Source organism: Phalacrocorax carbo, chromosome 24, assembly GCF_963921805.1.
Source record: "Phalacrocorax carbo chromosome 24, bPhaCar2.1, whole genome shotgun sequence".
Classification (NCBI taxonomy): Eukaryota; Metazoa; Chordata; class Aves; order Suliformes; family Phalacrocoracidae; genus Phalacrocorax; species Phalacrocorax carbo.
The window spans coordinates 5,205,837-5,233,632 of record NC_087536.1 but is presented as its reverse complement, the minus strand read 5'-3'; the positions used below and the strand labels follow the sequence as shown (position 1 = coordinate 5,233,632).

Below are 27,796 nucleotides of genomic sequence, written 5' to 3'. Positions count from 1 at the left end.
GCCACACACAGCAGCAGAGGCACCCAAGGCACAAGAGCATCTCAATTCGAAGGTGAGGCAAGATCTGCACCAGCAAAAAAAAAAAAAATACCACTCACATGCTGAGCGGCACGTTCCTGCCTGTTATCAGCTAAATCAGTACCTACAGACAGCACGCTCCAAACCCTCCAAGAAGAACAGCCTGAGTAGAACTAGCTCAGTCCTAGGGGCTCCTCCTGCCTCTTTTTAAGCCCAAGAGACACCTGCTGCCCATCAGCCCATTAACTTCCTCCTTTCCCATTGACTCACCAGCTGGTCCCACTTAGTCACCCCTTCAAACCACCTCTCCTTTCCGTGGCCCGTGGCCATGTCCCCGGTCCCTTGGTTCCCATTGACTCACGGCTGCTCATCCGAAGCTCGCCCTCCCCTTTCCATTCCCACGCTGGTCACTTCTGGTCACCCTGGGTCCCCCCTGCCCCAGTGTCTGCCTTCCTCCTCACCAGCACCATGCCAGCAGCATCCCTGATGAGCTGCAAGCAGCATCCCAGTGAGGGACCCGCAGCTCGTGGCTCCCCAAAGCACCCTCAAACCTGTGCAGAAGTGCCGTTGCCAAGCTCCGAGGCTGCAGTGAGCGTTTGCTTTTTGGGGGGCAAAGGATTCCCCCCATTTCTCACCCTGGCTGGCACCTTCTGCTCTGTTTTATTCCACGGACCGTGGGAGAAACAGCGATTCGCACAATTTAGGTGTAATCAATGGCTCTACCGTATTCCTTCACATTTCCCATCCATCCCTCCATCCCGGTTCATTTTCTCCAGCTGCGATATGGGAAGCACTTAGGAAAGACTTTGGAAGTGTAGGGAAACAGGATTTTCGGGAGCGGGGAGGCGTGGGCCCCCTGCGCGTGCAGCGCCGCCTGCGCGCCCGGAGCCAGGCTGAACGGCTCCGAGTGGAAAATTCCTGTCCATTGAGCTCGGATTGTGGTTCAACAGGTTTTAGTCCCAGCCCCTTTATTTATGTCAGTGCAAAAACTCATCCCTAGGGCATTTGTTTGGATCACATGGGCGAGCATATAAAAATGGGTCCTACCTGTCCCGGCCAGTTAGCACCTCGGGAAAAAGCGAAGGCGGCTGCTGGACCAGAGGGGAGACCCACAGGACGGTGTAGAGCCAGTGCATGCAGGTAACCGTGCCGTCTGCCCGGAGCAAATTTATCCCCCATTTTTTGCCCCAGGGTTTTGTCAGAGCTAACCCCAGTAGTGGTGACGGGGTACGGTGAGGCTGAGGGCTTTTCCCCCGTGCCAGGGAGCTGTGGGGGGATGCAAAGGGGTGTAACGGTTGAGGGTTTGGAAATGGGTCGGTGGGCTGCACTGGAATGGAGTACTTTACTGGAATAGGAGTAGCTTTAAGTGCCACCGCAGGCTGTTTCCAGTGGGCTGTGAGCTGATGCAGACCCTCCGGAGCGGGTGATGCTCCTTGTTCCCTCATTCCCCCTTCGCTCCCCTTCAAGCTGTTGAGAATTGGGCTGTTGGGCCACAGTCCGGGTTTAACGAGTAGCCCGTGGCCGGTGCGGGCGCTCGGGCCACGTGCGAGAAGATGCCAAGTTGTGGGGGCGAAGATTCTTCCCGCGTGGGACGGATGCCGCCCCGCTGTCCCACGGGAACAGGGAGGATAAAACCGGTGACTCTCCGTGGCTGCTGTTTGCTGCTTCAGTAAGGGGTGTTGATGTCTCTTGGCAGGTAGTCGGGAAGTCCTTGCAGCCACCAAATGCTGCCATGACCTCCCTGCCCGCCTGCCTGCCTGCCTCGCTCGCAGTCCCCTGCTGCCTGCGAGGCAGCCTGGCAGGGCAAGAGGCAGCGCAGCTGCTGCTTCGTTTTGCCTGGGAGCCGTTAGGGTAGGAAGTGGTTTTGGGGGCTGGGGTGCTCTTTCACAAGCAAAAGCACGAGGCACGGCCCCTCTCCCGCAGGTCACCGCTCGCAGCCAGGCTCTGCGGTGGGGAAAGGGGGTGATGCTCCCACTCACCCACCTGTGAAGGCCCCAGGGGGTCCTGGCCGGCCCCGGTGCTGGCTGCTGGTGGTCTCACACCCCCCACGTCCCCTCCTTTCCCAACTTTCAAACAGCCATCGCTAATGAGACAGACCCAGGCAGCTCCTCTGCTCCCTCCCTCACCCCCCCGGGTCCTGCTGGGGGCTCTGGGACCCCGAAAGTTTTCTCCCTACCCAGCATTGCTTCTTCCTCTGCTCTCCATCCCTCCTGGAGACAGTTGCTTAGAAACAGACTCCTTGTTCTTTGACTTTTTAATTATTTTTTTTTAATGTGGAGATATGCAGGCCCCCGCCGAGCCCCCCCAGACCCCACACCGTGCTCGGTGCCGGGTCCTGGCTGCAGCCAGACCCAGAGGCAGGACCCGGGAGGTCCCGCTTTCCTCCTTCTCGCTGAGCATCGGTCCCCAAGCTGCAGCAAGCTGGGCAGGCACCCGTCCCGCACCCATAGCAGCTCCCTGGGTGTGAAGTGAGAATTAATTCCTTGGGGTTGTTTGCTCAGGGGGTTTATTTTCTTCTGATGATGAAAAGCCCAGGATCGTTGGCAACGCTATCAGCCTATTTTTGCCCTGCTCCCCCTAGCAAGAGAACCAGGAGAAAAGGGAAACAGAGAAGCCACAGGATGCACCGTTATAAGAGGAACTTTCCCCAAATAGAAGCTTTTCACAGTTTTTTCACGAGGCGTCAGCAGCTCTTAATACTGTATGAAGCTGTGAATACTGCATGAAGCAGCCGGTCGGCGGGGAGCCTGTGAATGTTTCAGGCTGCAGCTGCAGCCCTCCTGCGAGCACGGGGCCGGCCGTGCGTGCCCAAAGCCTGGCTGGGGTGGCGGGGGCAAGCAGCTGCAGGAGCAGCCTTAGCTGCCATTTCGTTCCAGCAGCACTTTTTGCACCAGTCAGGGTGGTAAATCCAATGTATCCCAGGTGGAGGGTGCAGAATTCCTGCCGAGACCTTGAATTTTGCTCTGACCCTGTTTATAGCTGCAAAAGATCTGTCTGGAGAACCCCAGCTCTGTGCTGGGGTAAAGGGAGGGATGCTTTGCTTATATAATACGTTGCCTTTTACAGGAGTACATGGCTCCTTCTGGCTTTAAATATTTATAAACTGAGTGATGAATCCCTGAAATTCTGCAGCGGTATCGATGGCAGGATGAGTTATCACCCATGGCGTATCAGGTGGCTGTATTTCAGGGCTGGGAGACGGGATCCAGGCGTGTAGCTGGGTCATAATGTGCATATGCAGTGGATTTCCAGAGCACCCCAATCTCCTGGCTCAGAGATAGACCCTGTTTCTCTCAGGACAGGGGATGAAAGGTGCAGAAATGTTCTTTTTGCTTGCTTTAGACCTTCCCCTCTGGTATCGGGAGGATCCCTGGACTTTCCCTCCCAGCCCGCTCCCCACCGGCACGGTGGCACATCCCATCGTGCCGTCTCCAGCGGCACAGGGTCCCTTCGTCCCCGATGTTCCCCCCTCACGGTGGGGTTTGGTTTTGCCATTTTTACAAAGCGCTGGTTGGCGACTTCTCCTGTCTGCTGGGTCCAAATGGTTATTAAGTCCGTAAAAAACATTTGTCTGAGCTGCCTTTTCCCTCCGTGGCTGCCCGGCGAGGGAAGGCTGAGCAATCCCAGTCCTGCTGATGGGGCTGGGGAGCTCGTGTGGATGCCTGGGGCAGCTGCCCTGAGCAAGAAGACCCCTTGTAGCATCACCCAGGAAGAAAAGCTGCAGGATTTGGGGTTTTCAGAGCAGCAAAATGGAGGGGTGACCCTCACTGCTCTTCCTGGGTGGTTCCAGGGAAGGAACCAGCACCACGGTGGGTCTCTGAAACGCGCTCTCTGGCAGGAGCCAGGTGTCTGTCTGCTGGCTTTGCCAGGAGCGAAGCCCAGGCTGGACTTTGCTCCAGCCTGACGTGAGCAGGCACCATTGATCCGGTGACAGGAGAAGGAGAGGAGAGAGCCCTGCTGCCCTGCCTCACTCCGCAGCTCGCAGGAGGGGAACTTTGCCCAAAGCAAACATGCCGGTGGGCTCAGTGGTCTGCTGGCCACCCCAGGAGCCAGACACTGCTCGGGGAACACGTGCCCACAGGGAAGGCTCTTAGCCCACGGGTAAGGCGCTTGGAGAAGGGGAGTGGTGTTGGGGGACCCCTTGACCCGCCTGGCCAGCCCGTGGGGCCGAGGAGAGGCTGGCACTGTGAAACCCAGCACAGGGCTTCAGTGCAAGGGCCGGGTCTGGGCATGCCTGTTGCAAATATCTATGTATCTGCCCCTCGGCTGCTTTGTACGGTGAAGGTGGTGGCCTGGGGAGAGCAGACCTGGCAGCGAGATGTAGGGGCGGTGGGCAGAGCCGCTTGGTAGCCAGCCCCTCTCCCCGCGCAAGGACACTTCTCGGCCAGCCCGGGTGGCCGTGCAGGACTTGCCCTCCCAAAGGCTTTCTGTCCCCAAGGTAGCAGGGTGACACCGTGCAGGACGGGGAGGGGAGGCCACGTTTGGCGTGTTTTCACAGAGCCCTTCTGCTCTTTCCTTTCAGAGTCTGCCAAGAGAAAGAGATGGAAACCCGCGGGAAAGGCAGCCCTGCCGGGAAGATGACTGCAATGGCTCACAGCCTGTAAGTACCTGCCCGCCGCGGCGCCGGTTCCTCCAGCCTCCCCGTTCAGGCACTTTTCCTCTGGCCACTTTCTGCAGGAGACTTTGCTCTTTGCTCCCCTCTGACACGTGCCACCGCGACATCTCCGTTCCCCCACAGATAAGGTAGAAAACTCACAGCAGGGCTTAGGGCAGAGCAAGGCAAAGGCAGGTCCCCGGCAGCGGGGGCCGCAGGAGCGCGTGGTCCGGGGCTGCCGGAGGGTGTTGGGGTGTCTCCCCGCTGCAAATCTGCTTTTGCCGGGGTGCTGCTGGCGAGGGATGCATTGCCTTGGTCTGTTGCAGCCTTTCAGGGAGCCGTTGGGAGGGATGGAAACATCCCTGGCGTTAAACCCTAGGGAGCAGTAAAGTTTACAGGGGAGGGCACAGCTGGAGCAATGTCTGCTCATGTCTCTGATATCCAGAGAGCTGCTTCATTCCTTGCTGGGGAGGGGGAGATGGAGGGAGGAGGATGGTATGGGGTGAAAATGGGTGCTTGTTCCCAGCGGCGTGAGCTCCCCAGTGCTCAGCCGTGGGGTTTGGGGCTCTTTGCCTGGGAGTGAGGGTGATTACGGAGCTGGGCAGATGGGAGCCCTCCGGGACAAGGTCAAGAGGCTTAAATCAGAGGGAGACATGGGAGTAGGGAGCAAACGGCCTTTTAATTACAGCCCTGCTGGAGGCAGTGGCGCTGAGGGAGGGGAGTGATCGCCTTGCAGCTGTGCCATGCCGTGGGCAGCCGTGCCATGCCACGGCGTGGGCTCGCTGGGGAGCAGTGGGTGCAGTGAATCAGCTGAGATTTGTGTTTCTCCTCCCACGGAGCACAGGGGCTGCAGGTAGCAGCCACACGCTCTGTAAGATGCTCCTGAGACCCTTCCCCTGCCCTCCCCAGTGCCTCCCGCTGCCGGGTCTCTCCTCCCGGCAAAGCCTCCTGCCGGGAAAGGGGCCCGTGCATCCGCTGCAGCCCGGGTGTTTCGACCGCAAGTGACAATTGTGCTTTTGTTTTGCCTAGCAGGCAGGGGGGCAGGCGGGAATTCGGCTGCCCAGAAAGCTGCCAGGAACTCTTTATGCCACAATTAAGCACCTGCTACAAGAGAGCAAATAAGCCAAATCATGCGGCTGGCAAACAAGCTTTACGTGTTCCTTCCCCGTGACCCACTCCAAGAAGAAAGCTCAAAGCTGCAGCTCGGCTGCTCGCAGATCCCGTTGCAGGGGAATAAATAGCTTTGCCGTGAAGCCGATAGCTTTGCCGCCGGCTCGCGGTCCCGGTGTGGGCACGGAGGCAGCGCCGGGAGCTGCCTATGCCCGGCTTGAAAGCCAAAGGGCTCCCCCCTCCCCAAATAAGCGACTCCATCTCCTTCTGCTATGGAGAGAGAGATCCCGGTCCTGCGAGTTAGGTGAGGCGGGGGGCGATGCCGGGGGGCCGGGATGCGGGGTTGTGCTGAGCGGCTGCCGGGGCTGCGACGCAAAGGTGCGAGGTGAGACGAGCGCTGAGGTTTTTGACGCCGGCTGACGCAGCGTTGCATCAGTGCCGGCCGCGCCGCGGGCTGCTGGCCGGCCGGATCCGAGCGGAAAGGGAGGAAAGGGAGCGCGGGGGCCGAGCTTAGCCTGGCTCGGCGGAGGAGATGGGGGGGGAAAGGCAGCCGAAAGCCTTGGGAAAGGATGGCGAGGCATCACATGATGCGGATATACGGGGTCAGAGCAGCGGGGCCAGTGTGCCGAACGCCTTCCCGGCAGCCACGCTGCAAAGATGACTCCGAGTTTTTTTATGCCCTGGGGTGGCAGGGCTGGGGGGCAGCCCTGGGGGGTGAGGAAGGGGCTGTGAGGGGCGCTGCGGGCTGGTGTTCAAAGGCAGTACTGCTTCGTGTGGCCTGTCCTCGGAGAGCACAGATGTATGGGTCAGCTCTGCCCCCACCTCACCTACTGCAAAGGGCTTGGGGTGCTCTAGGGGGGTGGGCTGGGGCTTGTGAGCAGTCACACAGGGGGGGTCACCTCCAGCACAGCCCCATCCTCAGCCGGGCTGTTGGCGTGGCAGCACCCTCAGCACTACACGTGGCCCGGCTGGGATCCTGGGGGGCGGCAGCACCCCTACAACAAGGCGAGGGAGGAAGGTGCTCAGAGGAGGGGGCTGGCAGAGGGTGCACCCCTTCCCGGGGGGAGCAGGAGTGAGCTGGGGGGGTTCGGATGCAGAGGGAGGATGGAGGTGGGATGCAGGGGGAGGATGACAGTTGGATGCAGCAGATGATGGAGGGCAGGGTGGGGGTCCCATGCAGGGAGGGGCTGGGGGCAGGAGTGGGGTGCAGAACGGGAATCCCCCATGCAGGGCAGGATTGGGGGGGCAGGATGGAGACCCCTGCGGGGGAGGGCTAGGGGCGGGATGGGGGTCCCGTGCGCGGCAGGATGGGGTGCCCCACCGAGGAACCCCAAACCCGCCGCCCGCCTGTAGCACCACCCCCCCAGATACCCCCCCAAATCTCTCTCAGCCAATGGGGGGCGGCGGGGGGGCGTGGGCGGAGCCTCGGCGGGGCCGCTTGTGTTTTGTGAATGAAAGGCGGGGCGGGCCCGACTGCGGCGCGCCGTTCCGCGCAGGGTTGCGCGCAGGTTTCCGCGCAGCGCCGGGCAGCGCGCAGGGCTCCGCGCAACGCAACGGCAACGGGCCGCGGATGCGGAGAGCGGAGCTGCCGAGGTACCGGCATGGGCCCCCGCGCCCCAGGCCCTGAGCCGCGCAGCGCGGCGCCGAGGAGCGCAGAACGGAGCCGCGCAACTTGCGCCGTGGCCATGTCCGGAGGGGCGAGCTCGGCCCCGGCCCCTGGGAGCCGCCGCTTCATCTGTGTTGGTGTAAGTACCGGGCTCCCATCCCCCGTCCGCCCCCCAACCCTTTCCCCGCCGCGCCCCGCTCCGCCTCCGCGCATCCTGCCCCGCCGCCCGGCCCGGCCCGGCTCTCGGCACCGGGAAACAGCGAGGGCCCGGCCCCTTCCCGATGCACCCGGCGCCGCCTTGCAATGCACTGCACCCCCGGCCTGGCTGCTCCGGGCACCCCCTCGCAACGCCCTGCACCCGGCCCCGGTGCAGACCGCACCCGGAGCCCATTGCAATGCCCCGCACCCCCGGCCTAGGCGCTCCCCAGCCCCCTTGCGATGTCCCGCACCGCCGATCTGGGTGTTCCGAGCACCCCGGCCCTTTTGCAAAACCCCGCACCTGCTCCCGGGGCTCCTCAGCCCCCTGGCAATGCCCCGCACCCCCGCTCCGGGTGCTCCGAGCACCCCGAGCCCCTTGCAATGCCCCGCACCCCCGCTCCGGGTGCTCCGAGCACCCCGAGCCCCTTGCAATGCCCCGCACCCCCGCTCCGGGTGCTCCGAGCACCCCGAGCCCCTTGCAATGCCCCGCACCCCCGCTCCGGGTGCTCCGAGCACCCCGAGCCCCTTGCAATGCCCCGCACCCCCGCTCCGGGTGCTCCGAGCACCCCGAGCCCCTTGCAATGCCCCGCACCCCCGCTCCGGGTGCTCCGAGCACCCCGAGCCCCTTGCAATGCCCCGCACCCCCTCTCCGGGTGCTCCGAGCACCCCGAGCCCCTTGCAATGCCCCGCACCCCCTCTCCGGGTGCTCCGAGCACCCACCCACCCGCTGCCGGTGCCCCCTGCCCGCCGTGCCCCCCGACCCCGCTGCAGCCCCACCGGGGTCCCCGCTCCCGCATCCCCTCCCCGCTGCGGCCTGCACAGCCCCAGCTGCCTCCGCGCGGCCTCCCGGGCCCCCCCCATCTCACCCCCAGCTCAAAGCAGCCGGGAGGGTCACGAGAGGTGCCGTGTTATTTTTGTGCATTGCTGCCGTTTTGGGGTGATTTCCCCCCGGTTTGGGGGCTCCCCTCCCCTCCTGAGGTGCGGTATGGAGGATTTTTAGCCTGGGAGTTGCTAGGCGACGGCTCCCGGGGTGATGGTGCAGTTGCCTTGGCAACAGCAGGCTGGGCAGCCTGGAAAGAGCAATTTTGGGGTTCTCCTTGGGAGGGGGGGTGAATTGGGTGCCTGTGGTTTGGGGGGAGGGGGCTGCAGCAGGTGGGGAGAGCGGGGCTGGGGGGGCAGCTGGGTGGAGCAGCCCTGTTCCCCACGGAAGGGCTTTTGCTGGGAGGGGAGAGCTCTGATGTCTCCACATCTTGGGATACTTCTTGCTCTCTGGTGGGTTTTGGAGCCATCCCCAGGAGAGAGATGGTGGTGGGGAAGGCAGGGAGGTGGGGAGGGGGGCTGCAGACATGGTGGCATGGTGCTGCTGAAATTGTCCCTGCGAAGAGGCTCAGTCCCCTCCCAGGGCAGTGTCTCGTGGGTTGGGGGGCTGCGAGCCACCCCCGCGGAGCCGCCGGAGTTCCCCAATGTGCTTCTGCTTTATTCAGAGCCTGCATTTCATGCCCGCTGCTGTCCCCCTCTTTCCTCGTCACAGGCACTGATCCCGTTAGCATTTATCCCTTAATTCCCTCGGGGCACGGACTTTCCGAGCAGGCTCCCAAGCTCGACTGGGTGAGGGCCGAGCTCGCCGCACGGGGCGAGCATCCAAGCTGACAACCGCAGTTGTCATCTCCATGTGCCTTCCCCCCCTTCACCGGCTGAATGAGCTCAGCCGACTTGGGAGCACGGCTGGCCCTAAAAATAACCGCAGCGAAGCTCCCCGAGCAAAGCTGGTCCCCGGGAGGAGCAGGGGTCTGGGGATGGTGGTGGAGCGGGATGCGTGAGATGGAAACTAATTTCCAGGGGCTAAGAAGGAAGGAGACAACCTGCCCCACTCCTTTTCGCCGTGCAGAGCCCAAGGAGGTTGCTATTCCTGGTTTGCAAAGCCCTCGGCAGACAGCATTCCCGCATCCCAAAGGATGGAGGGGACATGGTGTGTGGTGACAACTACTCAGAGAAGTTTTGCTTTGGGACCAGCCAATGTCTAAGTGCTGGCACCTAAAGCGACCTGGATTTGTGCCACCCGCCCTTGCCTACGCTTGCCCGCAAGGCTTGTGGCTCAATCCTGTGCAGTGCTGAGCCCTCTCACGTGCCACCTCCTCCAGGCTGGTGTAGCCAGGTGTGCTCAGAGAGCTTGTGCACGGGAGGGAGGTGCTAACATTGGAAAGTCCTTGCCAGGCTGCTAGTTTAGGGAGCTGCGTCCGTGGTCCCCGCGTGCAGGGCTCGGTTGCCATCGTTACTGGGTATTTTAGCTCACTGAGCCTTTGCGCCGGTGTTTTATTATAGCAGCTCGGGAGGCCGGTGCCAGGAGCGAGTGACAAGGGGGAAGAGATCTGCAGCTTTGGGAAGTTCAGAGCAATTGGATGTGGAGGTTTCTTCGTCCTTCTCCCCTTCCCTCAATCTCCTCCCTGCTCTTCCTATTGAAAGTCATGTAAATCCCTGGATTAATGCTGCGATGAGTTAATTCTGGCTGATTTAGACTCTGGGGCTCTGAACGAGCAAAGGGTGGTACACCTGGGCCCGCCTGCTTGCAGGATACGGGCACTTTGCTTCGGCTTCGTGGCACCCACAGCACCAACCTCCCTCTTGGGAGGGTTTGGGTCATGCCTGGTCCTGGGAAGCCAGTGATACTGGGAGCCTTCCCAAACCTGACGGCTGCTGAGCCTCCTGGGAACATAACAAGTTTCTTCTCCTTTGCTGCTGGGAGCAAACATCCCCTCCGGGAACAGGGTGGGAAAAGGGGGGTATCAGACCTGGTGCTCCCCCGAGACAGGCAGCAAGAGAGGCTGGCAGTGGCAGTGCCCGGTGTGCGCTCGGTCGGGCGGATCTGGAAGCTTCGCTTGCAAACACTGGAGAGGGAGAAAGGGGAAAGGAGGAGGGGAAAAAAAGAAGAAAAAAAAAAAAAAGCCTCACATGAACAAGCATGAGCCAGGGCCGGAGAGACGGGGAGGGAGGAGGGTCGAATCTAACGCAGGGCATGTGTCTGACGCGCGGCAGAGCAACGCACGCGGCCACCAGAACATTAAATTTTAAAGGGGACTGGCGGGGAAGTGAGCTGGGGAGGGGTGGGCAGCTGCCTTCACTCGCTGCCTTCACCAGGGCTGCCGGCTGCTGCAGAGCTTTCCCCGTGCTACAAGGGTCTGGAGGGTCTGGTGGCTCTGAGCACGAGTATCAGCATCACCTTGTTGCTTTGACCGCCTCGGCATCTTATCCCATCCCATCTGGACACAGCCCCCCCTTCCCAGCTCATCCCAGCTGTGTTTGCTGACCCCTCGCTCCCCCTGCAGGTCCCAATTAATGGATTCTGACATGGATTATGAGAGGCCAAACGTAGAAACTATCAAGTGCGTCGTGGTCGGGGACAACGCGGTGGGCAAGACCCGGCTCATCTGTGCCCGCGCCTGCAACGCCACGCTGACCCAGTACCAGCTCCTCGCCACCCACGTGCCCACGGTGTGGGCCATCGACCAGTATCGCGTCTGCCAGGAGGTGAGGGCTGCCGGGGAGCGGGGCAGGGGTGCTGGGCCGGCTCAGCTCACGGATACCCCGTGGGGACCCTGAGGAGATGGAACTGCATCCTCCCCTTGGGGGAATAGTGAATTACTCCTCCATGCCCTGCACGCGGTGGGGACAGCCCAGCTCTCGCAGAGCTGAAGGACTCAGGAGCTGGACGATGTTTCTGTTCCCGCAGGTGCTGGAGCGCTCCCGGGATGTGGTAGACGATGTTAGCGTGTCCTTGCGGCTCTGGGACACCTTTGGTGACCACCACAAAGACAGGCGCTTTGCCTATGGCAGGTAGGGGAGAGGCAGAGCCTCGCGCTGCCCTGGGCAGGGAGGGAGGGCAACGCCAAGGCGCAGCGGGGTTGGCTCCATCATCAAGCCAGACCTTGATCCTCCTCTCCTCGCAGGTCCGATGTTGTGGTTCTGTGCTTCTCCATCGCTAACCCCAACTCCCTGCACCATGTGAAGACCATGTGGTACCCAGAGATCAAGCACTTCTGTCCCCGCGCGCCTGTTATCCTGGTGGGCTGCCAGCTCGACCTGCGCTACGCCGACCTGGAGGCCGTCAATCGGGCACGGCGCCCCTTGGCCAGGTGGGACTCTTGTGCCCCAATGTCCATGCCTGACCAATGCTTTCTCCTTACCCTGCATCTGAAGAGGTCTCTTCATTATCTCCCTTCTTTTTCAGGCCAATCAAACCTAATGAGATCCTTCCCCCAGAGAAGGGGAGGGAGGTAGCCAAGGAGCTGGGGATCCCCTATTACGAGACGAGCGTGGTGGCCCAGTTTGGCATCAAGGACGTCTTCGACAATGCCATCCGTGCCGCCCTCATCTCCCGCCGTCACTTGCAGTTCTGGAAGTCCCACCTCCGCAATGTGCAGCGACCCCTGCTCCAAGCCCCTTTCCTGCCCCCCAAGCCCCCTCCACCCATCATCATCGTCCCGGACCCTCCTTCCAACAACGAGGAGCGCCCAGCTCACCTCTTGGAGGACCCCCTGTGCGCGGACGTCATCCTGGTGCTGCAAGAGAAGATCAAAATCTACGCACACAAGATCTACCTCTCCACCTCCTCCTCCAAATTTTACGACCTGTTCCTCATGGACCTGAGTGAGGAGGACCAGCAGAGCGCCGCGGGGCACGGCTTCGGGGTGGCCGTCACCGCGGCCGCCGAGCGGATGCTGCACCAAGAGGAGAGGCACCATGGGCGGGATTTCCTCCTCCGAGCCGCTAGCTTTGATATCTGCGAGAGCACCGAGGAGGCCGGATCCGGCCAGCGAAAACCGTGCCTTAGAGCCTCCACCAGTGATGGGATCCTGCGGGGCAACCGCTATGAGAATGGGGAGCGTGGGCTGCGGCGGGGAAGGGACCTTTCCTCTTGGAGCCGGGCTTTCACCAGCATCCAGGAGGAGATGGCAGAAGACCCGCTGACCTACAAGTCCAAGCTCATGGTGGTGGTGAAGATGGATGCTTCCATCCAGCCAGGTCCTTTCCGGGCCGTGCTGAAGTACCTGTACACAGGGGAGCTGGATGAGAACGAGCGGGACCTCATGCACATTGCTCACATCGCTGAGCTGCTGGAGGTGTTCGACCTCCGGATGATGGTGGCCAACATCCTCAACAACGAGGCGTTCATGAACCAGGAGATCACCAAAGCCTTCCACGTCCGGAGGACCAACCGGGTGAAGGAATGCCTGGCCAAGGGGACTTTCTCGGGTACGGCTCCAGGCTGAGGGGGAGGACCATCCGCAGCACCCCCTCTCCCATTGCGGGGGGGGGTCTGCCGGATGGATGCGGGGCTCGGAGCTCCTGGCTTTGCCCCTTGCGTGAGCGGGGCGGCCGTGCTGTGGGTCAGGAGATGCTCGCTGACCTCCCCTGGGGTTTTTGGTCACACTTCGTATTTCTGGGATTTTTATAGCATTTTTTTCTTTTTTTTTTCTGGGAAAGTGTGAGTGTCATGGCCCTTCATCAGGGTTTCCTGCTCCCCAGCCTGTCTGACAGCTCTGTTTATTTACGGGACAGCAGCAAAGGCAACTTCCTTCCTGCCTGGGCCCAGATTTTCACAGGGTCATCTGATTTACAAGGAGCAATGCGCCCTTGGTAGGACTTCCCTGGCCCCAGCTTTCTGCTGAGCATCACGTGCCGCGATGCTGCAGGGTGATGTCCGGGGAGGGGTGTGAAAGTCCCAGCCTCCCTCCAGCTGCATTTTTTTTTTTTTTTTTTCATGAGGATGGACCTTGATGTGGTCACGCTGTCACTGTCGGGGGACAGATGTGTGCTGGCCCCTGGTGCACCTCAGGGAGAAGCCCTGGTCCGGGTGGAGAGCAGGGATGGGGGCGAGCAGGAGGTCCCAGTTGTCCTTCCCAGCTCTCCCAAGGACTCAAGATATGTGGGCAAGATGTTTGCTTCTTGGGTTTTCCCCTTTGCTTTCAAATGTGTCATGGTGTGCCTTGGGAAAATCCCTCAGAAGAGCTGGAGCACCGGCACGGTCATTCCCTGAGCTCCTCTGAGCCAGCGGAGGATGCTGGGGAAAAAATATACAGATCTTTAGGACAAATTATAGGATATGCCAGGCTCGATCCCCTCCCCTCTGCTGACCCTGGTGCGAGACATTTTGTGGCAGGGGGTGGCTGAGCCCTGGGTGTTGGGGACAGTCCCAGTAGCGTCCCTCTGCTTGTCCCCAGATGTCACCTTCGTGCTGGATGACGGTGCTATCAGTGCCCACAAGCCCCTGCTCATTTCCAGCTGTGACTGGATGGCCGCAATGTTCGGCGGCCCCTTCGTGGAGAGCTCCACCAACGAGGTGAGGAGGAGCCCTGGGATTTGTCCTGGGAGGGTGGGACAGCTGGGGACGGCCGTGGGGTGACAGCCGGTGTGTCTCTCGCAGGTGGCACTTCCTTACACCAGCAAGAGCTGCATGCGGGCGGTGCTGGAGTACCTCTACACCGGGCAGTTCAGCTCCAGCCCTGACCTCGACGACATGAAGCTCATCATCCTCGCCAACCGCCTCTGCCTGCCGCATCTGGTGGCTCTCACCGGTGAGTCAGGGTGGCTGCAGTGGGACAGTGTCCCCCCCACCGTCCCCAAGCTTGGTGGCAGCTCCGTGCTCCTGCTGTCACCCTGTCCCAGCCGCCCCGTAACCCCATGTGTCCCCCCACAGAGCAGTACACCGTCACCGGCCTGATGGAGGCGGCGCAGATGATGGTGGACATCGATGGGGACGTGCTCGTGTTCCTGGAGCTGGCTCAGGTAGGACGCGGTGGGACAGGACCCCGTGCCGGCAGGGCTGAGGATGGGGCGAGGTGCTGGGTGCTGCCACGCAGGGGGGTCTGGCAGCTTTGGGGGTGATGCTGTCCTGGCAGAGAGGACAGCCAGGTCTGGTCTTGGATGTCTGTGGAGGAATAGGATGAATTCCTCCCGCTTTCCTGGTGATCCGTGCCATGGTGGCTCTGACACAGGCTCTATCTCTTCCAGTTCCACTGCGCCTACCAGCTCGCCGACTGGTGCCTCCATCACATCTGCACCAACTACAACAACGTCTGCCGCAAGTTCCCCCGGGACATGAAGGCCATGTCGGGAGGTGAGCGGGGGCCAGGACGGGATGATGGGGGTCCTGGTGGTCCCGGTGCTCCCCTCACCCCCTCCCTCTCGCTGCAGAGAACCAGGAGTACTTTGAGAAGCACCGCTGGCCGCCGGTGTGGTACCTGAAGGAGGAGGATCACTACCAGCGGGCGAAGAAGGAGCGGGAGAAGGAAGACTACCTCCACCTCAAACGGCAGCCCAAGAGGCGATGGCTCTTCTGGAATGCCTCCTCCTCCCCTTCCTCCCCTCCTTCATCGTCGGCAGCCACAGCCTCCTCTTCCTCCTCCTCCTCCTCCTCCTCAGCTGTGGTTTGATAGCCTGTCCTTGCCCTGGCTCCAGCATCCCTGGGAGGAGACGGGGAGGAGGAGGAGGATGAGGAAGGGTGGGATGACCTGCCCCAGCACCAGGTGTGGAGAGGACGCCACCGGCCGAAGCCCCAGAGGAGATGGTGGTAGCAGGGGCCCGTCCCTGCGGAGAGGCTGGGGGCCGGGCGCCAGCCCCCGGCGCTCCTGGAGCCCTGCTCTCCCCGCGCCGCGGCTGCCAGCGCGCTGCAGGACTGGCAGAGACCGAGCAGCAGGAGAAACTCATGTTTACAGGAGCACGAGGGCTGTGTTGTGGTTTCATTTTGAGTGGTTTGGGGTTTTGTTTTTGTTTTTTTTTTTTTTTCAACGTCAGCAGCATGAGGAAGAAGAAGAAACTCATCCCACTTCCACTTTAATTTGTAACCAGAAGCTGCAGGATACGGTTTGTTTGTCTGACAGCATCTTGCCACCGTGGGCAGCCGGAGCCACTTTGGGGGGTCCTGCCACCCCCTTCGACCTGCAACAGGGTCAGGCACAGTGCTGGGGACCCCGGTCCCCAAATGCCTGCAGACACTGCAGCATCCCTCCTTTTACTCACAGGTGGGGTCTGTCCTAATTCGAGGAGCAGGAGGGAACAGGAGCCCTCTCCTCCCTGCCTCTTAACTTTTCATTTTTGTTTAAAAAGAAAACTTCAAGCAAAAAAAAAATGCTCCCAACCGCCACCCCAACCTGCCACCCCAGAAACCAACCCCAGGCCCTTGGCTTGGGATTTTAGCCTGGAAGACTCCATTGTAATAAATGGTATTTTAAAAGCCCAGCGTGGTCCCTGTGTGTTTGGGAGGAAGCGGCTGGACACAGGGCACCCTTGTGCCCTGCTTGAGGTGACACCAGCACCCCCCACCAGCACTCCCGGGACGGACAGGGACAGCGGAGAAGCGTTGCAGGATCCAGCCATCAAATAAACCCTATGCCCTGAGAGGTGGCTTTACTGTCGGACTAACGTTGCATGTCCCACTTGTGTCCTTGTAGGTGTACAACCACAGCAGGTATGTGGCAGGAGAAGGCAGCACAGTGCCGGATGCCCGCCCCGGGAGGTTTGCAGGACTGGCAGGCAGGGAGGGACGCAAAACTGCTCACCCTTCCCAGCCGGGAAGGGGAAAGCTCCTCGGAGCCCATCCCCGGCAAGGTCTGCTGCTGGAGCAAGCACATAGGGATGCTCCTGGCAGGGATGCTCCTGCTGGTGTCCCTTCCCGCTCCGCTTTGCTCCTCTTCCTGGCTGGCCTCGGTAGAGCACCTTGGAGTCACTCATTTCGCATGCTCGTCCTCAGCCACGGATGCAGGAGCAAGGTTGTGGCTCTAGCAAGCTTACACTTGGTGTTTTCACACTTTGCAGCACCAGCGAGCAGGTAGGACGTCCAATTTCTTTCCCTTTCGAATGTGGGAGCTCACCGCTGCTTCTGAGTCCTGTTTGCCTTCCCCAGGCCAGGACCTGAGCCCGCGTGGCCCAGCATTAAATCCTGCATGTGCCTGGCTCTGCAGGAGCTCCCTGCCCAGGTTTGCATGCTTGGGAGGCATGCTGGGGCTGCCTGGGACAGGACCTCTGGCATGAAGCCTCCTGGCAGGTCACCAAAAGCTCCTGCTTTTAGCACTTGCCCCAGACCTGCATTATCAACCAACCCAACAGCGGTGCGAAGGCTGGTGGGCAGCTCAAGGGGGCTTTCTGAGGCAAGCAGAGCCCTTTTCTCACTAAGCACTGCATGGATTTGCAACACAGCAGCTATTGCAGCACACAGAGCCCTGGCTGGGTTGTAGCCAGAATGGGGAGCACCACAGCCCCATCAGGGGGGGTCAGCAGCATCGCTTGGCCCCAGGGTCCCAGCCCCTGCACACTCAAGGGACTGACATTTCAGCCTCCTACTTCTGCAGGTGACTAAAGAGCACGGGACTCATGGCATAGGCGTAAGGGCAGAGCCCAGGTTGGCTGCTCAGGACTTTCCCTGGCAGAAGCAGTGCTGGTGGGGACCATTCCCAGCAGGATGCCAGCGTGGCAGAGCACTAACACCGTGGGCTGGGTCCTCAGTGCCACACGGAGCAACTGCTGAGCATCTGGTCCAGCTCCTTGGGGGCCCACTGAAACCTAGAACAGACCGTTGCCAGTGTTATGGCAGACCAAGGGGGTAAAAAAACCCAACCAAACAAAAAAAGATGAGAAATCAGGAGGATTTTTTAAAAAGTTTATTCATCCTTCATACAGTCACGTAAAAACTCAAAATAGCTAACTGGCTGGGCCAGAGCTCTGTATAAAAACACACAGTCATGCATAGTAAAAAACCAATGCTATTTTTATATTAGCTTTTAAGTTAATATGTACACATTTACAATTACTAAATAAATACATAAATACAGAATTTCTGCTTGTTTTGTAGAAAGGATTTTAAGTGTTTTTGAGGAGCTGGGGGAAGGGGCAGCAGCGGGAGGGATGGACGGGTGCTTTGCAGCACAGGGCAGCCCTGGCCCCAGAGAGGAGCTGGTGCAGCCCCTTGCACTCTCCCACTGCGCTATAGAAATTCCTGGTGGGCTGGGCCATACCGGGGTGGCAGCACATGTAGCCAGCTCAAGTAATGAAGTAGTTTTTTTTTCCAGCCAAGATGTCCCTGAGCTATGTGTGAGAGCCAGAGCATGGGGCTAAGTGTTTGAGGAGCGACCCGTCCAGCTGGAGGATGGATGGTGGGTACCCACAGTCACGGTTGGGCCTCAGTGCATTCACCTTTCCATGCTGGCTGGAGACAGATAAGGACAGCAAAGCCACCCCACGGCCAAGGGAACGGAAATTAACTGATTTGGTTGAGGTCATGGAGAAGGAGGTTTCTGGCCCACTGATAGTTTGCTGCCTACATTCCCCACCTTGCTCCGAGGAGGAGCTCACTCACTCCCTGCACTGACCCTTTTCTCAGGCAACCCTGGTGATCACGGATCAGGTAAATCATTCCCACCCTCCCCTCAAAGTCCAGTTTCAAACTGATTCCTAACAGCAAGCAGAACCACTATTAGCTAAAATGCAATTAAGTAAACAGCTTTACTAAAGTAACCTAAGAACCCCGTTAGTGCTTGCCCACCGAGCATACGATATGAAGCTTGCTGGCCGGCTTAGAGATGTTCTACAAGCAGAAGTCAGGAACCCCGCAAAAAAGATGATCCAGTTAAAAACCACAGGGATGCCTACATCCTGCAGGGGCCCTTCTCTGCACTGATCCTGAAGGCATCCATATAGTACCAGTGCTTCCAAGAGACACAGTCCCAAGGGACGCTCACAGTAGTTTCAGGCTCTTTGCATTGACCTGGCGAAATCAAGGCACCAGCTTGGATTTCATAAGGAAGCACCGACATTGAGCCCGTAGCTTGACAGAGGGGACTGTGAGGCTTGTACTTCATGAGGGGATCAGTTCCTCTGGGCTCAGCTGAACTGTACAATGACTTCAAGAAGAAAAAAAGCCACAGGAGCTATAAAAAGATAAAATTCAAGTGTTCTTAGAGGTATTTTCTTTAGCTTGAAGTGGAGCGATGCAGGGCCTGCCCTGCTCCTCAGCTCACTTCGTATTGGAAAAATCCCTGCTGGACCAGCTTGGAGGAGATGTCCCCTGCAATCCCCCCGAGGTTGATCTGGTGCAGGGTCTCCAGCAGTGTGTTCACAGAGGCGTTCATCCCTTGTCTGTTCTGCCATGTGTTGAGCATCTGGAAGAAGGGCTCCAGCGAATACTTGTCGTTCATCTCCGCGAGGGCAATGTCATTCTCCAGCAGCCCAAGGGCTCGGCCATATCTCTTCCAGTCCTTGCAGGGCACGTATCGGGCAAAGATGTCGACAGAGCATCGCAGAACTAGGGGGTGGAAAGGAGAAGTTCAGAGAACAGGGTAAAGCACAAACAGCTGGGTCAGAAAGGATTTTGGCCAGAAAGGTCATCCCGCAGGCTCACCCTGTCCCTGCTCCCCTCCCCCACCATCCCCTGGGCCCCAACACTTACGGATAACGGGGTCTTGTCCTTCCACTGGAACCAGATTCCTCCTGGGTTTCATGCTGGGATATGAGGTACTCAGCACCATCATCTAGAAAGAGAGCATGTTGTACCACCCAGCAAGCCCCAGCACAAATGCTATCCCCAAGCCCCACTAATGGGGGGGTTAGAGACCCTCTCCCTCTCTCCGGGGGCTGTTGGGGCAGGAGATCACCACCCCCCCACCCAGGACACCCATTGTTTCCTGGCTTTGGCATGATAGCAGGAGACGAGCAGGGGAGAGCTGCCTAATGGGTCCTGGCCAAGAAGAGAAGATCTGTCTGCTCAGCATCAGCATTAAATCTGCAGAGGACTCTGGCAGCCAAGTGCCAACAGATTTTGCAGTCCTGAACTCAGAACAAGGACAAGAGACCTCTTGCCATCTCCATGTAGAAACTGTGGTCCAGCCCTGGAAGCCCCCCCAAGATGATCAGCTTGGTGAAGGCAGAGGAAAGCATCAGACCTCGGCCAAGCACGACAGAGCAGAGGGTCACGCTCATGTACCTCTGGCCCTGGAGCACTGGGAGTCACCGAACCCGAAGCCCTGGGGAGCAGCTGATTCTGGGAGAACCGCTCATTTCGGATGTTGTCCTGTGTCCCCAGGCCACCACTACGGTACCTCGTCAGCTGCCGCACCAGGTAGTCCTGTGGCAGGAGAGAAGCAGGAACCAGTCGAGTCGGGCAGTCCCAGTAAGGCAGGGCTCACACTGGCCCCTCAGGGATGCCATCAACGGCAGCGGCATCTGCCCTGCCATGGCTTCAAGGGCATGGCTCACTTGCTCATCTTGAGCTTGCAAGGGGTCTGGTACAGCACAGCCCCCCCTACCAGGGACCCTGGATGTGCCGGTGTCTCTGCCAGGGAAGCGATAACGGCACTGGAGAGGGGGCTGCATGTGTCCCACACAGAGCAGGGCACCACCAGAGCCCCTCCTGTGCTTGGCCCAGCTCTACCACATCTCTGCAGAGGAAAGACTCATCCTTCCTACTCCTCCAGCCTTCCCAGGAGCTGCAGGCAAAGCAGGGAGCAGAGGGGGGACCTCACCTCAGCCCCACAAACAGAGCGACCCCTGCCCCGCCATGCCGGCGACTCACCACCACGCTGCAGGACTTCCCGCTCAGGTCTCTCCCATCTCCTGGAAGATGAAAACAGTGCTGTGATCCCTCTTCCCCCAGGCAGGTACCTCTTCCCACCCAGCCCACACCGACACAGAGCCCCCAGACGGGGCAGGTGCTCCAGGGGTCCCCCCACCTGATGCTCACCTGGGGAACGGCAGCAGTGGCACTTGCAGATGAGGATTAAGAGCACAAGCAGGACCAGAGGTACCACCACGCTGGTCACAATCCAGCTGTCTAAAGCAGATAAAACAGGGGGTGTGAGGAGCTGCTCTGGGTCTCCTCAGCAGCAGCTCGCACCTCCATCCCTCAGCCCGCCTCCCCTCCTCCAGCAGCCCCCCACTCACTAGAGGAGCTGGAGGAGGTGCCGGTGGGAGGACCACACTGGCGGTCGCTGTGCGGTGTGCAGGGAGCCAGCTCCACTTCGTCCTTGGAACACCTGGGAAAGGGGGATACGGGGCAGGCTCAGCGGCCGGGGCTCCCAGCACAGGTCCCGGCGCGACGCGCCGCATCACCCAGCTCACCGGGGCCGGCACTTCTGGCACATCTCGCAGGGGTGGTCCGGGGAGCAGAAGGTGCCGTTCTTGCAGACGCACTGCGTGTCGCTGATGGCTCGGCAGGGACGCAGCTCCACCTGATCTGCGGGTGAGAGTAGAGGCGGCTCTGCCCCAGCCCCTCTGCACCACGCTCCTCCACTCGCTTCCTTCGTTAACACGGCTAACGACCCAAGCTGACCCCCAAGCCTGGGGAAGACCAAGTCACTCTCTGCTGTGGGGTTTCAGCCTTACCCTTTCCTGCCCCACACCTCACCATGCCCAAGAGAAAAGCAGTGCTCACATCAAAGATCCACCAGCAGCCTAGAATACTGCCATGAGCACAGTCCTCCTGGTCCTTGCTGGATGGACGTCTCATGTCCAAGCTTTGCACAAGAGATGCTGCATTGAACGGAGACGTAAGTCTGGTGGAAGCCCCTACACCAATTCCAGACCCAGCCTGCTCCCCGCACCCAGAGCCACTCTTCGGAGGTGCTGCAGGTGACCGTGCTCTTAGAGAGATCTCTGGCCAGCTGAACCCGGCCCACGCTATCAGCCAGCATCGCCCTCTTACACACCAGCTCATACCTTCCCGACACGTCCGGCAGCCAAGGCACTTGGAAAAGTCATTTGGGTATTCGATGTATTCATCAGCTTTACACGGCAAACACGTGCTGGAGACATTTTGTTCTTTACAGTGCTCTGCAACGTAGGTGCCTGCAAGAAGGGGTGGTTGGGGAACAGGGGGAGAAAGAAAGGGTGTATCTGTGAACGTAAAGCACAGGACGGAGATGTCTTTGCAAAGAGGGAGTTGATTCTGCTGTCAGTGCAGCTAAGAGGCAAATTAGGAACCATCAAAAGGAAAATGTTCCCCTAATGAATCCTTAGATCTCACGACAGCAGAGCAGGGGAGAGACAGAGGACCCGCTGCCTCCTCGTGAGGAGCAAGGACACGGGGGCTCTGCAGGCAGAAACACGACGAGGCTGCACATGATATGATCGATGTTTGAGACCATCTTACCCGCGGGGCACTTCTTGCAATAGCGATCAGTGTCTTGGACTTGGTAAAAATCTTCCCCTCCACTCCTTGGGTCCAAGGGATCCAACCTGTCCCGCCTACCCAGTGCTGCCGCAGCAGCTCCCAGCGCAAACTCCTGTCAAAAAAACCACAGAAAAACTTGGGTTAAAAACCACCCCAGGTCCATGGGGCAAGGGAAGAAAGAGAAGGGCAAGAGCTGCTCTGCCCAGCGTGCTCAGGCAAAGCAGGAGAGGCGGGCTGGGCCAGCTCAGAGCTGCTGGACCCAGGGGCCAAACCTCCCCCCGATGCAGGTGAAGGGGACTTCCCCCGTACCAGGGTGGTTATTTCCTTGGCAAAGCATAAGGAGGAGGTTTGCAGAGGGATTCCCGTGTGCCAGGTTATCAGCAAGGCAAAGGCACGCTAACGCTTCCTTAGGATAACAGCAAGCCCCCTTTCCTTCCCCAATTTCTGAGTGCATGAACCAATAGCACCAAAGAAAATGGAAGGTTAGGCAACAGGGAAGGTGTTTGTGGGGAGGAAACCAGCCCCATGTCAAGGCTGGTATGTGGCTCCTGTGCCCACAAGAAACACCCGGAGTGCTCCGGGCTCCCAGGGGACATCACGGCCTCCAGCGTTTCCGCATTATCCCTGTTATCTTGCTGCGGATCGGGAAGCTGACAACCCCGTTTCCGCCAGCTCACCGTGCACCTTTCTGCTGGCTCAGCTCTTTCTGTAGTGGCGGGGTCACTCCAGCGGCAGGGGGATGATGCTCGCCAGGAACGACCACTTGCCCCATCAGGGTTTGGGGAGCCTTTTGGGCACCCCATGTTGCCCTTGGCATCTCAACCAGCACAGGGCACAGCTGCTCCACGGATATACACGGACATAAACCTGCCCCGACCTCCCACCCCTGCCCCATCTACCCTGGGTTATAGGGAGGGACGATGCGCGGCCATGCTGCACGGCAGCGACAGTCTGGCACAGGCGCTTTCCCTCCCATACACAGGGCATGAAACCTGCCTCTTAAAGCAAATATTTCTTCTGTGAGTCAGAAGCCGCCTTTAAAGGCTGAAACAATAGAGACGCCAGCCATCCCCTGAGCAAGCCAGGCCATCTAGAGAGCTGATCCCACCACCACCCCCCCGCCGTCCTCCCCAGACACTTCCCGCGCTTGTACAAGGAAGGGTGTGAGCGCTGAAATGGGCCGCAGCAGGTCCAACAGTCACGGGGCTGCAGAGGGTGACGCAGACCCACAAACAACACCGCAGAGATCAGCCAGGCCACGGGGAGGGTGATCCCCCAGCACCACTTCAGCACAGACCCCCCCTGAGCCCCAGCCAGCCTGGGAATGGGGCCATCGCCAGACCCTGACTTGGAGGAATCAAAGCCACATCCCTCCAACAGCTTCTGGCTCCACACCTCCCACTTCTGCTTTCTCCAGCTGGGAGGGTTTGCAAGTTTATAGAGTGCTTTTCTATCCAGCTTAGGAGATAAGTCTTGCTTTTACCTCCCAGGCACAAGCAGCTCTCAGGGTTTTACCCACTCTGGTCTTGAAAGTCTTCAGGGACTAAGACTGGGCAACCTGTCCCACTGCCTCGCTGTCCCCACAGGGGAATAAAAAAAAAGGTCTTTCTACCCCATTCAAACTCTGCCAGGCTGTGAAGGTGATCAGAGCAACAACACAGCGTTACCTGCTGTTTGGAAAGGCCCCTTAGGCACAGGATTTCTTTACTTTTCATGAAACAGCAACTCAGCAGAGCTTGCACAAGTGCACGATAAGGTTATCAGCCCCCACCACCTCCCTTAGCAAGTGCAGTTCAAGTACACCAGCCCACCGCAGAGCCCTTGGCAGGCGAGGGCTGCCATCCCTGACTAACCTGACAGTCTTGCAAAGCATGGGGAGAAACCAGGCTGGGAGCCGTGGGCGAGACGCAATGGTATTCAAGAGTAGTTTTCACCCACAGTAAACATCCCAGGAAAGCAACACTGCCTCGAGGTAGAGGAATTACCAGGCACAGGAATCCCCAAATCCCTCATCAGCTAAAAGCCTCTTCCTTCCGGATGATCAGGTCTGGCAAAAAAGCTCTGGGAAGCATCAAGCTTTGAACTTTCCCTTCTTTCATCCCCCATTTGTTTTTCTCCCGAAGTGATCCCAAGGAAGGAGATGGATCCTACAGCAGAAGGCAGACCCCTCGCCAAACTCCTGACCACCAAGGAACATCCGTGCAGCATTAGTACGCAACCCTTGACTGTAGCAAGAGGGGCTCTTAGCCAAGACTGTTAAAGACCAGGGATAGAAGAGATGCCAGGGAGACACCCGATGTGCCTTTGCTCCAAGGGCACAGCTCTGATAAATGTGGGGTTTTCCTCCCACAAGACTTTCCGCGGATGGAAGTTGAGTTCCTGCAAACACAGAGGTCCAGTGGCATTCCTCCTCAGGAGCCCGTGGCCCAGGTCCAGGCATGATGCAACAACAAGTATTGGTGAGCAGAGGAAGGAACTGCAGCCACAATATCGTATGATTATCACGTGGGGACATCATCAGTTCTGATCAGCTCCCCCTCCCCTTTTCTTTTATTAAAAAGGAAAAAAAAAAATATATATATAAAAAAAGAGGCTGTTAAAAGAGTGCCTTTGGGTGATGGGTTTAGCAAGGCTTGATTTTATCAGGCAAGTCTAAATAAATGCTCATAAACGATATAGTGAACGAACTGGATGAGAAGTTGACTCTTTTAAAACCTGTTACGGGCAGCGCTGGTTTCAGCAACAGCAATTCCAGCGCAGGAACAGCAGCCACGTGTCCCGGGGCCACAGCCCTGCCGGGCTCCCTCGTGGCGGCAGCGGTTGCAGGCCAGCCCCGGGATAAAACTCAGGGTAGGATCCCTGCAATAAAACTCAGGGCAGGATCCCTCTGACTGACACATCAGGTGAGATGAGACTTTAGGTACTTCCCAGCTCTATAGCAACACCCCAGTCCATGGGGAAATATGACATGCGCAGGTGGGACTTTCTTTCCTAAAAGCCAGCGGCGCTAAGGGTTTGGACATCCTTTGGGCAGGCTGGAGAGGCAGCATTCCTGCACCAGGCAGCCCGGAGCTGCCCGCATCCGACCCTGATGCTTTTAAACATCCCGTGCAGTCTTGGCAATGCCATGAGATCCCGACACCGAATGGCAAACAAGGCTTGGAAGCAAAGGCAGTGGAAATCCCCTCCGGCGCAGGCAGCGCCATAGGGCAAGCCTCCAGCCCCACGTCACCTCTGAGCCCCACGACCCTCACACCCCGCACGCAGCCACCCAGCCAAGCATTTGCCCGCTGCCCCACACGCAGGAGGGCTGAGATCACCCTTCCCGTCCCACCTCCACGCCGCTGCTTCCACCCTGCCCCACTGCCTCAGCCCCACACCCCACACAACCCCCCCCCCCCGTGCCCTGCAAACCTGCCCAGGTGAGCGCCCACAGCCCTGCTCCCCTCCCGTGGACCCTGCCCAGGTGAACCCCCACCCCACACCTGCCCAGGTGAGCCCCCCCATAACCTCAGCTCTCCCCAGAGCCCCTGTGCCATGTGTAACACCCTATAGCCTCAGCCCCCCCCAGTCCTCTGGACCAGGTGAGCCCCCATAGCCCCTGCTCTCCCCATAGCCCCTGCTCTCCCCATAGCCCCCAGATCAGGTGAGCCCCCATAACCCCTGCTCCCCCCGTGGCCCCACCAGGTGAGCCCCACTATAGCCCCAGCATCCCCCCCCACAACCTCTGACCCATATAAGCCCCCACCCCCCGATCCCTCCCCCCCCATAATCGTTGGTAAAGGCGACCCCCCCCCATCCCCTGCTCTCCCACAGGTAAACCCCCAGTCCCCCTACACCCAGGGGCGCCCCCCATTCACACAGCCCCCCCCCCTTGCTGAACACGTACCCCTCAGCCCAGGGCAGCCCCCAAACACCCCTACCGCCCCCTCCCCATCGTAGCCCCCCCGCAGGACCCTTTCCCCGCCCGGCGGACCGTGTCCCTCGAAAGCGCGGCAAGCCCGGGCATGTCGCGGCAGCACCGACGGGGATCCCCGGACCCCCCCCAACCCCATCCCCGACACCCACCCGCGCTCCCCCACCACCGGTTCCCCGACCCCACGCACCGTGACCGGCAGGAGGAGGAGGAGGAGGAGGAGGCAGCGCCGTCGGGGCGCGCCGCGCAGCGCCGAGCGCATCTTGCGCGGGTGGGAGCGGAGCGGAGCGGAGCGGAGCGGGACGGCCCGCGGCACCGGGCACGGCTCGGGGACGAGCACGGCACCGGGCACGGCTCGGTACCACCCCGGGGACAGCTTTGCCACGACGGGACGAGCGGCTCCGTGGCAATGTATGAACCAGCGGGGCCCACCCGCTTATATGGGCGGGGGGGGAGGGGGGGCGGGAGGCGGAGGAGGAAGAGGAGGAGGAGGAGGAGTAGAGCTATGACGGTCTACGACTGTCGGCTACGGTTTCACGACAAGGAGGCTGGCCCAGGACGGGCTTCTTTGCCAAACGTCCTCGTGCTCCTGCCACCACCAGAAAACCACAGCAAGGTTTCAGCGTGGGGTTTGGTGACAGCCCGGGGAAGCTGAACTCGCCTCTCACAGCACTTTTCTTTTTTAGCGCGTCTTTCCCCTCTCCCCCCACGCTTTACTTTCCCCTTTTCCTCTGCCAAAATTGTTTTCGAAGCTCCCAAATCAGAAGCCATCAGGAATGCTTTTCCCAGGGTCTTCTTGCTTCCCCGGCTTGCGTTTTTTTTTTTTTCCACCCCCATCACTCAGCAGCCATCTCACGCGAGCAAAACCATGGGGTTTTGTTTTCCAGGGAAAAAGGGGTTACACAAATAGGCCCTGGTGAGAAATCCCAGCCGCTGGCAGTGGGGCTGCGGTGGCACAAGGTGCAAAGGCACCGCACGGCTCTGCTGAAACGCTCGGCTGTCTTGCAAAACAGTCTTTTTTTCTTTTTTTTTGCTTCTGAGCTGGAAGGTGGGGAAATTCCACCTCGGGTTTGTCTTTTTTTTTGGGGGGGGGGGGGGGGGAGGGGGAACTTGAGCTGATAGGGAAAAAAAATTAAAAAGTTAAACCTTTGGACTTTCTGCCGTTACACAATCAGCTCTTCTGCGGTCAGTTTATCTGGATAGTGTGTAAGAAAAATTACTCCAACAAAACAAAACGGAGGCAGAGACATGGTGACTTGTTAATCTTTCCCTAGCCCTGAACTCCAAGTTAATCCTGCTGCGTGTTAGCGGGATTCAACAGCCCAAGGCTTCAAGCAGCCTCCCTCCCTGCCTTCCTTGGAAATGCCATGACTCACCGGAGGCTGCAGAGGATGAATACCTCCGGAGTGACTGCTCCAGCACTGCCCACGGCAAAGGCAACCGCAGGTGAGAGCCTGAAAGCGTGTGGCAGGGCTCAGGTGGAGCTGCAGGGAAAAAAAGCTGCTTTGCCAGGAAAAAAAGCTGCTCGCCAGTGGAAAAGGCTCAGTGCATTGAAAATCTGGGGGCAAACAGGGCTGCTGACCAGCTCGCCGGTGTCACCATCAGCCCCAGGACTTGGAGGAAGGCAGCGAGGCTCCTTGGGTCCAACGGGATCAGCAGAGCCACAGATAACCCACTCAAGATGTGGATATTTGGGAAGCATCTTGCCTTTGGTGACCACGCTCACGGCAGAGCAAGCGCTTGCGTGACCTGCCACGCCGAGCGACGGAAACCTGGTTTTCTCCTTGCAGAAGTTAGGGCCTGTCCATGCCGAAAATAATTAAGTTGATGTGCGATTTGAAGGAGAAGAAGAATTCCTGGTTGTTTCCTGGGTGGGTACTTCCATTACAAGCCCCAAAAGTATGCAGGGCCTTTTGTTTAACCAAAACCATGTGTTCTGTGCTCTAGATACCACTGACTTCAGCTGAAGTCATTTGGGTCCTTAGAGAACAATTCATTTTTCAGTTAGGTCAGAATAAATGCTAGTCCTCAGCCTCACTGTATTTACATATTCTGTGCATATTCAGTAGGACGGGGAAGGACCCGGACCATCCACTCTCTGAAAAAGCTACCTGACACCCTTTAGGGAACTGCCGCATATAAACTCAGACGGGAAGAGGCTGGACGTGGCGCAAGGGGGACACAGAAGTGGAGCTTCCC

General features: G+C 59.3%; 3 protein-coding genes and 1 long non-coding RNA gene across 9 annotated transcripts in view; 2 read left to right on the top strand and 2 right to left on the bottom strand.

Moving 5' to 3' along the window:
* Positions 1-4,749, bottom strand: part of PEBP4 (phosphatidylethanolamine binding protein 4) — an 85,197-nt gene extending 80,448 nt beyond the window's left edge. Inside the window, exons 1-2 of one of the 4 annotated variants that reach the window (XR_010376218.1) lie at positions 4,627-4,715; positions 2,263-2,595 (exon numbers count right to left, since the gene is read on the bottom strand). Coding sequence is in view for 1 of the 4 variants with exons in the window: in XM_064472761.1 (XP_064328831.1) it covers positions 742-785 (44 nt within the window). In the remaining 3 variants the exon portion in view is untranslated. The other 3 variants (XM_064472763.1, XM_064472761.1, XM_064472762.1) reach the window with 3 other exon arrangements.
* On the top strand, positions 1,097-15,759 carry RHOBTB2 (Rho related BTB domain containing 2). Of its 3 annotated transcripts, none has more exons than XM_064472755.1 (11): positions 1,097-1,158; positions 4,541-4,618; positions 10,850-11,051; positions 11,254-11,357; positions 11,471-11,656; positions 11,752-12,776; positions 13,745-13,863; positions 13,948-14,098; positions 14,221-14,309; positions 14,535-14,640; positions 14,718-15,759. In XM_064472755.1, exons 2-11 carry the CDS (start codon positions 4,560-4,562, stop codon positions 14,954-14,956), a joined length of 2,280 nt encoding a protein of 759 aa, XP_064328825.1. In that variant the 5' UTR covers positions 1,097-1,158; positions 4,541-4,559; the 3' UTR covers positions 14,957-15,759. The 3 variants fall into 3 exon arrangements, with proteins under 3 accessions (XP_064328825.1, XP_064328824.1, XP_064328826.1); XM_064472754.1 differs by lacking the exon at positions 1,097-1,158 and adding an exon at positions 3,929-4,119; XM_064472756.1 differs by lacking the exons at positions 1,097-1,158; positions 4,541-4,618 and adding an exon at positions 7,384-7,467.
* A 1,405-nt stretch (positions 15,760-17,164) lies between these two features.
* Positions 17,165-25,928, bottom strand: LOC104050503 (tumor necrosis factor receptor superfamily member 10A-like). Its single transcript, XM_064472765.1, has 10 exons — positions 25,788-25,928; positions 21,661-21,793; positions 21,228-21,356; positions 20,631-20,745; positions 20,454-20,545; positions 20,254-20,343; positions 20,086-20,126; positions 19,498-19,638; positions 18,964-19,045; positions 17,165-18,819 (listed from the first exon to the last, which is right to left on the bottom strand). The coding sequence occupies exons 1-10, from the start codon at positions 25,857-25,859 to the stop codon at positions 18,527-18,529; spliced, it is 1,188 nt and encodes a 395-aa protein (XP_064328835.1). The 5' UTR covers positions 25,860-25,928; the 3' UTR covers positions 17,165-18,526.
* On the top strand, positions 25,877-27,639 carry LOC135317107 (uncharacterized). Its single transcript, XR_010376219.1, has 2 exons — positions 25,877-26,008; positions 26,872-27,639. It is a non-coding gene; the product is annotated as an uncharacterized LOC135317107 (long non-coding RNA).
* Positions 27,640-27,796: the final 157 nt, after the last annotated feature.

What these genes read in the sequence shown, in the direction of transcription:
- RHOBTB2 (XM_064472755.1), top strand. Translation starts at nt 4,560, where the DNA reads ATGGAAACCCGCGGGAAAGGCAGCCCTGCCGGGAAGATGACTGCAATG. An exon ending in GCATCTGGTGGCTCTCACCG is followed by an intron (nt 14,099 to 14,220) that starts GTGAGTCAGGGT and finishes GTCCCCCCACAG; the next exon opens with AGCAGTACACCGTCACCGGC. An exon ending in TGTTCCTGGAGCTGGCTCAG is followed by an intron (nt 14,310 to 14,534) that starts GTAGGACGCGGT and finishes TATCTCTTCCAG; the next exon opens with TTCCACTGCGCCTACCAGCT.
- LOC104050503 (XM_064472765.1), bottom strand. Translation starts at nt 25,859, where the DNA reads ATGCGCTCGGCGCTGCGCGGCGCGCCCCGACGGCGCTGCCTCCTCCTC. An exon ending in TCCTCCTCCTGCCGGTCACG is followed by an intron (nt 21,794 to 25,787) that starts GTGCGTGGGGTC and finishes TTTTTTTGACAG; the next exon opens with GAGTTTGCGCTGGGAGCTGC. An exon ending in CACCTCCTCCAGCTCCTCTA is followed by an intron (nt 20,344 to 20,453) that starts GTGAGTGGGGGG and finishes TATCTGCTTTAG; the next exon opens with ACAGCTGGATTGTGACCAGC.